We start from the raw sequence: 16188 nt of genomic DNA, 5'->3' as shown, positions 1-16188 counted from the left end.
CTTGTTTGTTGCAAAGGTTTTTGCGCGTCTGTGTTACCGAAAGTGTTCAATTAAACGCCGACGTGAGCGAATAACGAGATATCAATTGTTAACCGATTTTATTCAGATGTTTGACTGTTTGGTGTCACTCATCGCTGATTTGGTTTTAATATACATACATACATACATATATATATTCATACAACACCGCAGCTAGGGGGGAGGCTGGGAGGATGCAGCTCCCCCCCCCCCCGAAATAATTTACATTGATAATTTTTTGTAACAATCATTTATTATATGTTTATTTTAATGCCTATCCGTTAAATTGCATGGTAAAATAATTGCAAAAAATGCATGGAAGTTTATTTTAATTGCTTCTTGTCAAATTACATGTTAAAACACGCGCAAATATAATTGTATGAACGTTTATTTTAATTCCTACGCAAATAACCATGATTGCATGTTAGTTTACTTGAATGCTTACAATGTAAAAATTATCTCTTTAAAAAAATACCGAAACTATTCTGTTAACCCTACAAAATTAAAGTTAAAAAGATGTTATGATTTATTAATTTATGTAAACTTTTTCAGTATTTTACGTTAAAACCTTAATATCAACATTTTAATAAATTAGGCACTGTTATCAATTATGGCAGTTCTACCAGTATCAACGTAAACAGTTGAAAGAAGTTTTTCAACACTAAAAAGAATTAAAAATTATTTGAGAAATGGCTCTAGTGAGGAGCAACTCACTTCATTGGCACTACTATCTATTCATCGGGATTTATCTATCTAACTAAGTGGACAACGACATGATTTTGGTGGACCATTAATTTAATTTTAAACCAAAAAGAACGTCGCTTAAATTTTTTATATATTTAAAAAAATTAATAAAATACAATTTACTTTTGTTTATATAATTTTGTTGAGTTTTTTTATTTTGTAAATAAAAGCTGTTTTGATTGGATTTGTTGTTTTTTCCTTGATTTTAATTATAAAAAAAAGTATTCCGACAGCTACCCCAAAAAAATAATCCTGGCTACGGCCTTCAATACATACATATATATATACGTACGTACGTACTTACATACATAATGTGCATCCTTCAGTGCAAAGATGACTAAAACTTAACCATCAAACCCTACATGCATGCTGCATACATACATGTATGCATACATACGCACGTACATACATGCTTGCATACATACGCACGTACATACATGCTTGCATACATACGTACGTACGTACAATCGTACATACATGCATGCATGCGTACGTACGTACATACATGCATGCATGCATACGTACGTACGTACATACATGCATACATACATACATGCATACATACAAAAACCCATGCTTGTACGCATACCTACATACAAACAAACGCGTTTACCAGCTTTCGTAAACCACAAATGTCCAAGATTTCCGAATGTGTCATGCGCGAACTTGTTCAAAGAAGCGTACAGAACCAAATTTAAATGTCTGCCTGTGCATAAATTGTTTGCAAGAAAGAAAGAACAAGACAGGCACACAAACTCTAACATTTACAAACGTATGTTGATGCACATTCATATATTTGGATCTGTAGAAAAGCTCCAAACGTTTAAAAAAATAATAAAATAGTCGGTTATTTGTAATTGGATTATGAATGGGAGATAACGTGATTATTTTAAATTTAATTAATGAAAAAGTTACTAATCTTGCCGACAAAGTAATAATTAAAAACACATTTTGTAGTTTTAACCAAAAATATGATCAGTTAGTCAACAATGATAGATGTTAGTAAAAAAATCGATTTCATATAGGCTGGCAAGTTAGCTCAGAGAGTGCGTGTGCGGTTGTTTGAACGTGATGGTGAGGATGGGATGTGGTTCGAATGCCGTCTGTGAAACATTCCTGATACATTTTATGCACGCGCTGATGACGCAATATTCAAAATCAAATGTGCTGAAATGTCGTTTGGTTGGTGAGATCGTACAGTTTTATAAAACAAGTGTTTAAGATGGAACAGAGTAAGGAAGTAATAATATGTAGACAACTTTGCATCCATCTAAACCATGTAATAAAGTAGTTAAACAACAAAACACATTGGAAATGTAACGTTGATGACGACGATGATGATGTCATTAAAATTTATTATGACAAATTTATTATGACAACATCAAGGGTATTGAAAATTATTTTGATAAAGATTACGATGACGTCGACGATGAGGATGATGAGGATGGCGATGAAAGCTTTCATGTTATGAATGGAAGCATGCAGTCAGAACAGGAGAGAACACACGGGCGGCCGGATAGGTTTGTAGATTGGACATTAGATGAAAACATTTCCATCCAATAACAACGGGGTATACATCAGAAAGCGCCAGCCGTCACATGCTGCCAACATTACGTGCCCTGCATACACAAATAACAGAAGCCGGCGTGAAAGTTCACACACACACACACACACGCATACATTTACACACACATACTCACACATATACAAAACTCTATATGTATATATAATGAATGAAGAATATCGTGCCAAAAATTTTTATATTTATGCACAATTGTACATGTAGGCGTTTCTATATATATATCAAAATCAAATCAAATTTTATTCAATCAATCCAAATTAATAATAATTAGGTAATGATGAAAGCTAAAAGAAAACAAAATTCTTGTGTCGCAGGCCACCGTTCACAAATTGTTCATTCTAACACGATTTTTAAGTAAACTTATAATTCATGACAAAATTAACATAATGCACAATTCACATGATTCTAATTAAATAAAAATTGTACTTTTTTTCAATAAATATTTCTTTATTTTGTTATTAAACAAATGCAATGAATTTGTAGTCTTTATATCAACAGGAAGTTTCTCCCAGATTCCGGGACCGGTATGTTTTAAACTTCCACCAAGCAGTGTTATTCTTGCAGGTGGTGTATAGAGCAGAGGAGAATGTCGAGTGAACTTTGACTGCACAGCATTTCCGAATTCGAAGAAGTCATTAAAAGATGTTGGTAATTGATAATGTAGGAACTTGAACACAAAGATAGAAACATGATAATTATACAAATTTTTTATGTTTAAAATTTTCAGTTCAAGATAATAACAGCTGACATGACTATATGGATGTAGATTTAATAGAATTTTGATGAAACGATTTTGACATCTGGTAATTTGCTTCAAGTGAACTTCAGGGCTGTTTCCCCAGATGATGTTGCAGTATATTAGATGTGGATAGATTAATGAATAATACAAATCTATAATTATTGGTTTATTCAATCTTACTTTAATTTTATTATTTACGCCTATGGTTTTATTAATTTTTTCGATAACGAGTCTATATGCATATTCCACGAGAGGTTGTCCTTGATTATCACTCCGAGAAATTTTGTGCTGGATGTACGCGGGATGCTATGGTTATTCATTTTTATATCTAAATTAGGTATTGTGTTAGTCAATATTTTTGGACCGAATGGAATGTAGTTGCATTTAGAAAAATTTACAATTAGTTTATTATTGATGGACCAATTTGAAACATCATCTAAACTTTTATTAATTATCTCTATATCGTTTGATGGATTGCTAGTTGGGAAGAAAATGTTAGTATCATCTGCATACAGAAGATGATGCGCGTCAGTAGCCAGATGAAAATCATTCATAAAAATTATAAATAGAAGTGGGCCTAAGATTGATCCTTGCGGGACTCCTGAAGTTATATTTAATTTATTTGAAGATTTATTTTTTATCGACACATACTGATTTCTTGTTTGCAGATAACTTATGAACCATGTATGTGCTATTCCTCTTATTCCAAAGGAGTATAGTTTCTTTATTAATATCTCATGATTAATAACATCAAATGCCTTGGACAGGTCTATGAAAACACCTATGGTTAGGATTTTTTATTCAGATTGTTTAATATGTTTTGTACTAAATGTAGTACTGCTAGTTCAGTTGAATGTTGTGCTCTATATCCATATTGATTTTTATTTAATAAATTATTAATATTCAAGAATGAAGTTATTCTGAAAAATATAATTTTTTCCAGTACTTTAAAAATAGGTGAGAGAAGGGATATTGGCCTGTAATTGTTCATTTCCATCTTGGATCCTTTTTTATGAATAGGTATTATCTTAGATGTTTTGAAGCATTTTGGGAATATTCCTTGACTGATGGACAAATTGAATATATGTGTTATTGGATGTACAATTTCTGAGATGATTTGTTTTAAGTGATAATTACTTAATGAGTCATCAGAGGTGCTTTTTTTATTGCTAAAATTCTTGACGACTGTTAATACCTCAAGTTCATCAGTGGAGTTAATGTATATGGATTTACAAATGTAGTTGTTTATTTTTGAAGATTCATTAACTGTTTGATTTTCAAGCAAATTTTCAGTAATTTTAATAAAATATTCATTGAAACAGTTACACATTTCTCCTGCATTATCGATTATATTATTGTTGACTTTTATTTTATTGATATCATTCAACTGTTGATTTTTATTCATTATACCATTTATTATCTCCCTTTTTATTTTTCCGTTTCAGCGGTTGCAATGGGGCGTAAATATCAAGAATTCTATTTAATTGATTATAAAAATTCATGCAACAGGTGTCAATGTTACTCTCATCCGTTATTGAATCCCATTTTTCAGAAGATAGAGCTTCCTTAATTAGGGAAATGTTTCTCTTATTTATGTTCCTTTTCAAAGTCAGAGTATCTGTAGTGACAAATCTTGTATTTTCTACAACTGTATAAACTGGATAATGATCTGAAAAGTCTGATATTATTATTCCATTATAACATTGTTGATTTAAGTTAAAAAATATATTATCTATTAGTGAAATTGAGTTATTAGTTATCCTAGTTAGTAAATCAATCAAAGGTAAGAAGTAATGCGACAAAAGTAAATTTTGAAAATCTTTGGAGGTTTTATCAATTAGATTAATGTTAAAATCTCCGACAATGAAAATTTTATCAAGTGGATTTAGACTATTTAGTATCGATTCAATTTTTTCTAAAAAAGACTCATATTTATAACTAGGTAGTCGATAGATGGCAATTATCTTGATCATGTTATGTAGTGAGGCTTGATGCAATTCAAATTCCACGCAAAGTATGTCAACGTTGTCATCATCGAATATGTTGCTTTCATTTACAACATATTTTACATCATAACCTACACCTTATAAACATTCCAACAACGCCTCCACGTCTATTTCTTCTATTCTTGTATACGAAATTGTAATTATTTAATTTAATTAAATCAGCCGTTTCATCGTTTAACCAACTCTCAGATATTACAATAATTTTGAAGATAAAATAAAATTGTTTCAACAAGATCTCAAGATTCAATAATTTGTGAAACAAAACAGGAGCATTTCAATTAAATATTGTATTGAAATAAAATCCGATACGATATGCTTTTGTAATTCTAACATATTTTTAGAACTTTCCTCTGCAGTGTAATAATTTGAGGCGTTGTTACTGAGGTGTTTATCTGATATATTATTATTGCTTTGTGTGTTATTCATCATGTTTTTGTTTATTTATTAAAGTTACTTCATTTTTACCATCAATGTTAATTTCATTTTTATTCTTTTTGTCAATATTATTATTTGGTTTGAAGACCCACTCACGAATGATTGTGTCTTCATCCCAGAGAGCAGAATCTGTGAAAGTGCTATCTGAATTATTGATGTCAATACATATTCTGAAGCCTTTTCCCAGATGAGACTTTGCCTCAAAACAACTGATTACTTTAAATTTATTTGTTTTCAAAGTTTCATTATTGACTGTGTCAGCAAGATTACTTACAAAGTAAATTTTTTTTTTAACAATTGCCCCAGCTGATTTGGGACACATGCCAGTGCTGTTGGTTCCTCTAATGTTTTTAATTTGACGTTTCTTTTTCGAGACAATTGAAAAAGGATTTTCTTGTTGAATTGCTGATGGAGACTGATGTTGCTGATGAGTAAGAGGTCCTAATGATGAAAAGGGATGTTGCTGATGTTGTTGTGCAGTTGGGGGTATTTGTATCCGAACAGCTGGATTTCTTGGGAGAGAACGAGGACTTTGAATCTCATTCAATTTAGGATTGACATTTTTTGCTGTCACCGCCGAGTAAAGCATATTCTGTGTATTTATTCCTAAGCTGACTGTATTTAACTGTTCTTTTATTTCATGTAGCTGTTGTTGGATTTTTTCATCTTTGCTGTTTTCGTCATTCTGTTTTAAACCTGCAGCAAAGCATGGGATTTTTTTTAAGTTTACTGCGGCATAAATAGGTAACTTATATTCTAATTTATTCAAATAGACATAATCGATAACTTGAAATATTTCCTGTATTTCGGCGTCCTTGGTGTTACCATGAGGAACAAGTTTCAATTTTTCACTTTCCAGCATGCTTTCAACATGACTAATTAAAGATTTTTTTGAATTAATTAATTCTTTGACTGAGTAGAGTTGTTTTATGTTTTCCAACACTTTCAAATTTTCAGCTTCTACTCTGAAGTTAAACAGAAAGCACAATAAATCATCAGCATGTATTGTCCGTGCAGCCATTTTTCAAAATTCTCCGGTCCGGTTTTCCGTAAAAGCAACAAAATTTACAAAGTTAATTAACAGAAATTAACTTAAAAATTAGATATTTTCCTGTTTTAACCAAAAATTAATACTACTAAACTTAAATTTAAGAATATTTTTCAAAATTAGTTAAATTAAAACGAGAGAAAACGTGCGTTAAGCTATCAAAAGACATAAATATAAACAACTTGAAGAGTCATACGAAACGAGACGAGACAACACGAAACGAAACGAGACGGAATAAAACCATTCGGAACAATACATACTGAAATAGACATATATATATATATATATATATATATATATATATATATATATATATATATATATATATATATATATGTGTGTGTGTGTGTGTGTGTGTGTGTGTGTGTGTGATTGTGTGTGTGTGATTGTGTGTGTGTGTGATTGTGTGTGTATTTCTTTTCATATAATTATGTATACGAGGGAAAGAAAATGTACAAATGTACACGTGTGTATTTGGGAGAAAGAGAAATACAATAAGTATCCGAGAAAGAGATAAAAAAAGAACGATATATCCAATTTGGCGGGTTACCAAATGAAGTTCACTATTGGTTTCTTTGGAGGGTGCTTAAATCAGTTTGCAATTTCTTTTTCATATTAAGGGCAGGTGTCAAAAGCTTACCGCATGTACAAGCATTCGCCGCGATAATGAAATTTAAAAAAGTGTGAACATGTGCGTGCACGGTAAGCCCTTCCAAAATCGGATGTTTCAGTTTATAGAAGGTCGACAGCCTGGGTGGTTTCCGGGGCAACATTTAAAAAGTTGCACACCTCTGGTCTACATTAAATTTTTTTTAATCCAAGTGTATGTCGAAAACGAATAATAAACATTTGTGAAAAACTCAGTAAAATTTTCTGTGAGCAGCGGTCCGACGGAGTTTTTAATCCTGACTGATAAGCCATCGACCAAATGAAAAACAAACTGAAATTTTTAACTAAACGTTTGAGCAGATGCTTATGCGATGGCGCATTGAGAGGTGTTTCTGAAAACACCAACAGCCATGTTGTGAAAGAAATAAATGACTCGCAGGCTCCAAATTTTGGGGAAGTTGTGCAATTTTAATTGTACTTTAACATATTTTTGAAAGTGGTGTACATGAAATTTTAAAATGGAATCGCCCCATCGTATCTCTCCCATTGGATGCAAGAGAAGCAATGACGTCAGGCAGCATTGTAATTGATGGTGAAAAACTCCGGCGGGTGATCGTTCACAGCGTAAAAACACACTTCAATGTAATGACGTAATTGCTCCAAGTCAATGTTCATTTCATTTCCTACGTGTGATTCAATGGTGGTAGGTTTTGTGGACGTTATGGGGGTGATGCTTTCAACGCTGGTGATCTCAAATAAGGTTGGTTCAACAAATTACGAGCAGGCAGAGTTTCTAGATCATTGAAACCCCGATCATGTTAAGGCGGCCATAAATAATGATGATAATAAAAATTACAGTGATGATGATAATATTATTAATAATAAATTAATAATAACGCTAACAATTTATAATACTAATAATAATGATGAAAAGAATGGCAAAGGATGGCCCCCAACAAAAAAGAGGATGATGATGACGATGATGATGATAAGATAGTGATAATGGTGATGATAGTGGTGATGATGATGATGATGATGATGATGATGATGATGATGATAATAATGATAGTGATAATGATGATGATAGTGGTGATGATGATGATGATGATGATGATGGTGGTGGTGATGATGATAGTAATAATAACCGGCGTCCGGCGGCAGACAGAAGCCGATCATGATGAGGACGCTAAGCATGACGCAGGGCAGAACGATGTTCATTATGTAGAACTTGAACCTGCAGTCGTGAGGTGTGTGTGTGTGTGTGTGTATGTGTGTGTGTGCTGTGAATGTGAAATGTTGATCGTGTTGTTTGTGTGTGTTGGAGTGTGAAATGCTGATCGTGTTGTTTGTGTGTGTTGGAGTGTGTGAAATGGAATGGCGATAGATTCATTGTTGAGCCTGCAGTCCAATCTCATTGCTGACAAATAAAGTCAGGATTTTAGAAGATAATGAACAAATAAATTAATTAATTAATTAATGACTAAATTAATAAATTATAATGTGTTTGATGGAGAAAAAGATAAAGCAAGGTTAGACAGATGACCAATGATTGTGAGTGTTCATATGCTTTACATATCTTGAATTGAAGGTTTTATAGTGAATTTCTCGCTTTTTAAATTATTAGGTCAAACGCTTAACAAAAATTAATAAATCTACAATATTTCATGATAAAATATCGTTTGGAGTGAACAACAAGTTTTGAAATTTCATTAGATTTGAGAAATTTAGTTACATGTTACGCACTGGCCCGGCGAAAAGTGTCTGCACACCTGCTGAATAAGCACTGGCCTGGCCAAAAGGGTTTGCACACCTGTTGCGAACCGATTGGTGTCTCGATGTTTTAGGGCTAATGAGAAATTCGTGTAAAATATTCTCGCATACAAAGAAGCCTCTTTTTTCGTGACTAATTAACTCTGGCAATTCGTTTCTACCTTAAAAACATTCGTGCTATTTATGCGCCTATTTGTCATCGGTTTTGTCATTGTTGTGGCTGATGTCGGTTGCTATTGTCGTTTTTGTTGTTGTTTACGTTGTTGTCGTTTTTGTTGTCATTTTTGTTAGTTATGCTGTTGGTCGTTTTTGTTGTCATTTTTGTTAGTTATGCTGTTGCAGTTGTTTTTGTTGTTGTTTATGTTGTTTTTAATGTTGTTGTTTATGTTGCTGGTGTTTACGTTGTTGTTTTGCTTTTTCATTGTTGTTTATGTTGCGGTGGTCATTTTTGTTGTTTTTTTTTGTTGTCATTGTCGTTGTTATTGTTGTTTTTGTTGTTAATGTCATTCATGTTTTCAAATGTTGTTTTCAATGATGTTTTTATTGTAGTTGTCGTTGATGTCTGAATTGTGGTCGTAGCTATTGTTTGGAAGTTTGGTTTTTGTGTTAGAAATGCTTTTGCAATTGTGGTCAAAGAATATAAAATTCTTTATAAAAAGGTTATGGTTCACACGCCATTATTCCAACCATGCTGCCCTTTTGAAAATCTATTCACTTCATCTGTTATTAAGATTTATTATTCTTTCTATTTTCATTAGTTTTTTTTTGCTTTCACCAATATTTTAATTGAGATTTGTCATCTCAAAACATTGCTAGAAGAATGGAAGTTAGTGGTAATGAGATGGTGGTGATGAGCTGACTGACCTCCGCCTCAAGTTCAAGGTGAAGACGACGTGTGAGTACCCGTCGGCGTGGTTGCTGAGAGTGGTGATGTTCCACTCGGAGGAGGTCCTGTGGATCTGCCACTCCCCGTTTGCCCGGAAGTCCTGGGTCGATATGCTGGAGGAGGCGTTCGTGATGTTCATCTTCGTGCTGTAGTACGAGTAGGAGCCTGGTCGGTGATGGTGATGGTGGTGATGATGATGGTTGTGACGGCCATAAAAGTGATAAAACTGTTTGTGATTGTGATGATTTCGTTTGAAATGACTGTGATGGTAATAAAAATAAGCATGGTATAATTTGGATTAAAAACGATAAGTGACGATGGCAAAAATGGCAAATTTAATGGCACAACAACGCAAACGATAAAGGTAGGTAAGTTTATAATAGCAACGATCAAAAAATAACTTCTGACTAACATCTTATCGATTGAGTCAAATAGCAATGCTGTTTTAAATTCTTGTTGGTACATTTAAATTTTCTAAGCACACGAGCAAGTATATGGAAAGTTAACAAAACTATCATTGCAGTACGATGTTGAGTTTAGCAAAACCAACATCCCAGACAAACATCCACTACGAAACCTATAAGCAGTAGGCAGTTTTGAGAATCGAAAGGGAAGTAGGCGATGTCGATGTCACAGGTCGTCCTGAAGATGCCACCTGGCTCCCAGTGGATCCTGCCGTCACTGTGTAGGAGGACACGGATGCGATCGAAATCTGGCATCAGCTCATCAGCTCTGGCAGGTGATTGATTAGTTGAATGGTTAGCTGGTTGATTGGCTGTTTGATTGTTGTTTGGTTCGATGGTTGGTTGGATGGTTGAATTATTAATTTCCTTGGTTGATTGATTGACTTATTAATTGATTGGTTGACCAGTTCTTAAATCGGTTAATTAATTAATTATCTAACTGTTTGATAAGTTATGGAAAATTTTAAAACTTCAATTTATCGAGCATAAAAAGATAACAGTAGTTGAATTTTATTCACTAAAAAAAAATTGATTTTTCAATTTTTAGGCAACTATCAAATTTTTCAGAGATGGAATTTTTCAGATTTTTCAAATTGGATGTTAATTTTTAATTTGATCATCACTATTTTTGTTAATTATTAATTTCATAATTATTTTTCTAACTATTAAATTATTATTATTATTTTCAGAATATTTAAAGACAAAAACAATTTAAAGATAAAAAAAAATTGTAGCAAAAGTTTGCCGGAGTGATGGCCTAGTGGTTACGGTCGCTTGTTGCTGTTTCGCAGTGTATGCAGTGATCGGGTTCGAATATGACCAGAAGATCTCCGTGTGTGATGCGTCGCTTAGCATGTATTCATATAGGATGTTTTGAAGTTGTTCATTCCTCTGAACCTAGGAAGAGTGCAATTTACCTTTAACCTTTCTTCAACCATTTTTTAATGTTTAGAAATTTTGGTAATTTTGAGAAAAACTATCATAATAACGTGATTTTGTATGTTGCGTCAGTGAATTAGGAGACAGGTCACAGAGACAAGAGGAGATGAAAAGCTGTAAGATGTCACTTGGATGAAATGATTAAAATAGATGCATGCTGCACTAAGGAACCGACAAGCTCAATTAAATTTTCTACCTGTGGTTTATGCTTGCACCGTATGTGCGCGTGAAGTTAATTTTTATAAAATTAAAATATTTCAATATCATTTTCTGAGCACACCGACAATGCATGTGCTGTCATGCGTGTGTCCTTCTTACGTGTTTCATTGAAAGTTAAATTTCCGTGGATTTGTTTCTTTAAACTCATTTTCACGTTTCACAACAATTTGTTGAAGTTTGCGATTTTCAAATTTAACCTTTCTTATTATTATATTTTTATATTAATGAAAATTGAACAAAAATTTCCTAAATAAAAATTATTTGATTTAATTATTATTACTTATGCATATATCCATTTACGTGTCTTAAAAAAAACAAACCAGACATAATTGAATTGTTTGATACCATTCAAAATAAATTTCACTTTGTTCATTTTGTTCAATTGGATTCAACGATTGGATTAACGCCATCAAAAGGTAGAAAAATGCTCCAACAACTCTATTGTACATTTGCAAACTCACCATCCAGACAGAAATTCTATTCAATCGCTCATGATCACAAAAAAAAAATTGATTCAATCTGCCATTATGTTGACATGTCGCCACCTGGATTCAAACATTTGCTTGCATTGCTTGATGTCATCAACATAAATATTGATTATATTATTGCTTACAAATTTTTAATAATCTAGACTTACAATTGTGTGGCCTGCATGTTTTATTTTACTGAGTGCATTATGCGCAAACTTTCACATTATTTGATTTTTTTATTTGCACTCATATCAAAATAATTTCAATTTCGATCATTAGTCTTTTGTTTGCAAAATTATTCCACTAACATAAAAAAAACGCCAACAAATCAAACCGGTAAGTTTTTGAATTTTTCATATTAAACCAGCATAAAACATGCAGCACACCAGCCAAACATTGAATCCAGCATGAAAAAAAAACTCCCAATCACAAAGAAAGAACCCACCAACCCATTCATGAGGGCAAGTTCCGGTAACCAGATTTTGTCGGCCTTGATGATCACGTTGTCCACGTTGCCAAAGAGTTCTGGCTTCCAGGTCAGTCGTTCATCTGTCCACTCCTTAGTATTCACGTTCAATTTGATGGCGATTAACCGTCAGTGTGTTAAGTAACAAATTTCTAAAAATCTTTTAATTAATTTTAAAGTTACGTTATAATTCAAATGATCATTTACCTGTAACACTTAAACATTTGTGTTAACAATTCTGAGCACATTTAACAGCGCAAGCACGGTTACTTAATTTAAGGCAGCTAGGACACATAGCTGCTTGTAATGCTGCTTATTTGATGTGCTGTTATTTATGTCACGCGATTTCTCGCCCACCTCATTATCTGCGTTGGATTGGCTGCATCGAATTCTGTTCGATGCTACTCTTCTTAAGAGATTCAACACAACAAACCGTAGCAACAAACGATAGGAGCAACGATGGAAAAACAATTTACAAATTTGGAATGAAATGAAAGCTGCTGCTTACCGCTATAATCAGTCCCGTGGTAGTTAAGACCTGGCTTCGTTCGTCCTGAAATTATAAGAAGCATTAATCAACTTCCTGCCAACACTCCTTAAGTTTATTTTTTCAAATTTTTTAAATTTAAAAAATTTATTAAACCAGAGCAATGTGAAAATTTGCAGGGCAGACGTTGACAAAAAAGTTACAAACGCCTAATTTTACTGAATAAATTTTATTAAAGTCACAATTCAACGAAAAAAACTAAAGAAATATAATTCAATTTGTTTCCTAATTACTAACAGAAAGGTTAAAATTTATAAAAATGTCAACATGTTGTGCACGTGGCAGCACAGAGCAACAACATCCAACAGATCAACACAACATTCAAGCATAAAGACCATATTTATATCTTTATTGACTGCAAAGGGAAGTTTCTATTTTTTTCTTACTGCGTCATGCTGCTGCTGTGCGCTGAAACTATTGATTATTAATTTAATAATTATTTCTACTACAAACAATAAAACTTCTTTAGAAAAAACAAAATGAAGAAATTACTAATCAACGCACGCATCACTGACGTTAAAGTTAAAGCAAGAGAGAGAAAAATTTATGTGCCAAATACGTTTTTGTGATGGTGAAGCTTCATTGGAAAATTTAACTTCTACGATCAATTTTATCAATTTTTAAAAGATAAAGTTGATACAATTTTGCTAAAGTTGCTCATATTGCTGTTTGTTCTATAACTTTTGCTTACCTATTTACTTTACTAGTGCATGATGTCTATAGCCCGTACAAATTAACAATTTGAGAGCTGCACATGATGACATTGATAATAATTTTCGACTAGAAAAAAAATTTTGAAATAATTTTGTAAACTATGTAATTTTTTAAAACAGTTTAAAGTTAAAATTGATCGATTGGAGCCGTACAACATTAAGCGAGAAAATGTTAAAAAATTAAACAAGTCTAAATGCTCTGTTATATGGATTTCTGGAAAAAATTTGGTTAATTTAATTTATTCAGTTAAGAATAATTTGGAATGTCAGCAATTTGCATCTGCATGTTTCCAACACTGCCTGCGTGCACTCAACTGTCGTTTGGCTTAAAAACAGAATAAATATTTTGTGCAAAACATTTTCAGCGCATGGATATAAAAATATATTAGAATGATTTAAAAATTTTCTAAAACATAAATGATAATAAACTAAACTGTTACAACAAAATTTCAGCAAAAAAATTTAAAAAGATTGAATGCAAATTGATTTGCACCATCTGAATGCTGCTGGCATATTTATGTGCTCGTTTCACTATAAAACTTCCATAATATCATTACATTATATCGATAATCAGTATTATTACAATATATCATATATCACATATTATATGTCATATATCACATATCATGTGTCATATATCACATATCATATTATTGCACAATATCACCGCAACAAATCATCACATATCAAAATATAACCTCATTACTATTGCGTCACATCATACCATTATAACATTGTTTCGTTCCTGCTGTGAACGACGCAAGCTGTCGAGCGCTTATGGAAATTTTCAGTTCATATTGAAAAATTAATTCCATCACACAACCAAATCAAATACACACACTCAAACACACATACACGCACAAACACACGCACAAGCACACACACACACACAGACACACACACAAAGAGATTTACAAACACGCACGTGTGCATGGTGTGTGTGTGTGTGTGTGCGTGCGCCCGAACTGATTGCGATGGTTACTGAGAAGAGCATATAGAGTGGATTTTGAAACGGAAGATCGCAGGCGATGCGGTCTTCCACCTCACGAGCGATTTATTTTGAGGACCACACAGCGGCAAACAAACGTATTTTTTAATATTCTATCTAAAATTAACATTTATGTTTTTAGTTTTTCTTCAATACAGGAAGGGTAAAATTTAAAATACGAATTTAATTAATGCAATGGACGAAAGCTGATGTTCGCGTAATAATATGAAAAAATACTTAAACATCAGTCAAACAATCAAAAAAGGTTTGCAAATAAAACAACACGTCATAAAGACACGCCTCGTCAGCAGTTCGAATTCACATGTGACTCATCCGAACAGTTTTTTGGGTTTTTGGTCTGGAAAATTATTTTTAATGTTTGAAACTTGTTTGTCAGTCTTTTAGTGAGCGGAATGTTTGAAAATTTTGTTGCAGACAGGAGGTTTGCTACTCGGTTAGCACAATATAACATTAACTTCTATCCAACATTTCCGAAAACTTCTGCATTCAAGTTAATATTTCAAATACACGTTCTTACTTCTGCTGTGAATCTGTCGTTGAGAATAATTTTTAATTGAAGAGTTGCCGAGAGCTCTGTATTCCAACATGTTGAAATATCCTGTGATGTCTTTTCAGCGTTCATTAGATCAGTGGTGAGTTAGAACGAAAATGAAATTAAAACATGAGTTGCTAAGTGTTTTTTCAAGTGATTAAAAATTTAGCATTAAATTTACAAATCACATCACAACGATGCTTCAAATTTCATTTTCACTAACTAAATGTAGAGAAAGATCTTAAAATTGTTAACAGATCTGCATATTTCATAAAGTATGAACTAGGATAATTGAACAAAATTTAAGAAAATTATAAAAAAATAATGCAAATTGATGAAAAATACTCTGAAAACATTCTGGCATAAATTAAAAAATTGCGGAAAATAAACGCGGTATGAGTTTTATAGAATAGGTTGGCTATTGAGCAGGAAACAAACATGAACATTTGTAATGAAGTATTACCACCGAACATTTGTATGAGCTTCTAATTTTTAATTTAATTTATAGCGAAACATTTAATAACATTTAATAAAGTTCAAATGTCAATGCTTAGATACAAATAGCAGCAAGACTGTAACGTAACGTGACATCGGGGCGACAACAACAATGCCAGACCAGCAGCAGCATGTGTGACAAGCGATTCGTGACAACAAAAATTAATACTACACAATGAATCCTGAGCAGAACCCCAACAACATTGAACGTTAGATTACAACTTGACATCCTCCAACAACACACCATTCACATCGAGAACACAAAAATAACATGATGAACAACAGATCAGCGAAAACACCACAAACATCTCCATTTCTTTGCATTGAGCATCAAAGTCTTCATTAGTAACCTCTACAAAACTATGGAGTGCCAATTAGCAATTTGAAATAATCTTTCATGTTGAAATAATAACAAACGAAACAAGTGCATTTGCATACTTATTCAGAGAAAGTATTTTTACATAAATGTAGAAATTTTTGAGTAGGCATAAAAATCA

The 16188-nt window shown here is 32.7% G+C and overlaps 1 protein-coding gene across 1 annotated transcript in view; it reads right to left on the bottom strand.

Moving 5' to 3' along the window:
• The window catches only part of HELRODRAFT_74950 (hypothetical protein), a gene marked incomplete at both ends in the record, with an annotated part of 28101 nt that extends 15610 nt beyond the window's left edge, over positions 1–12491 (bottom strand). The window contains 4 exons of the mRNA XM_009015146.1: positions 8327–8415; positions 9816–10002; positions 10415–10549; positions 12350–12491. Of these exons, the coding sequence (XP_009013394.1) occupies positions 8327–8415; positions 9816–10002; positions 10415–10549; positions 12350–12491 (553 nt within the window). The remainder of the gene's footprint in view (positions 1–8326; positions 8416–9815; positions 10003–10414; positions 10550–12349) is intronic.
• Positions 12492–16188: the final 3697 nt, after the last annotated feature.

Source organism: Helobdella robusta (genome assembly GCF_000326865.2).
Source record: "Helobdella robusta unplaced genomic scaffold HELROscaffold_15, whole genome shotgun sequence".
NCBI classification, from domain to species: domain Eukaryota; kingdom Metazoa; phylum Annelida; class Clitellata; order Rhynchobdellida; family Glossiphoniidae; genus Helobdella; species Helobdella robusta.
This window is presented reverse-complemented; position numbering and strand designations above follow the sequence as displayed.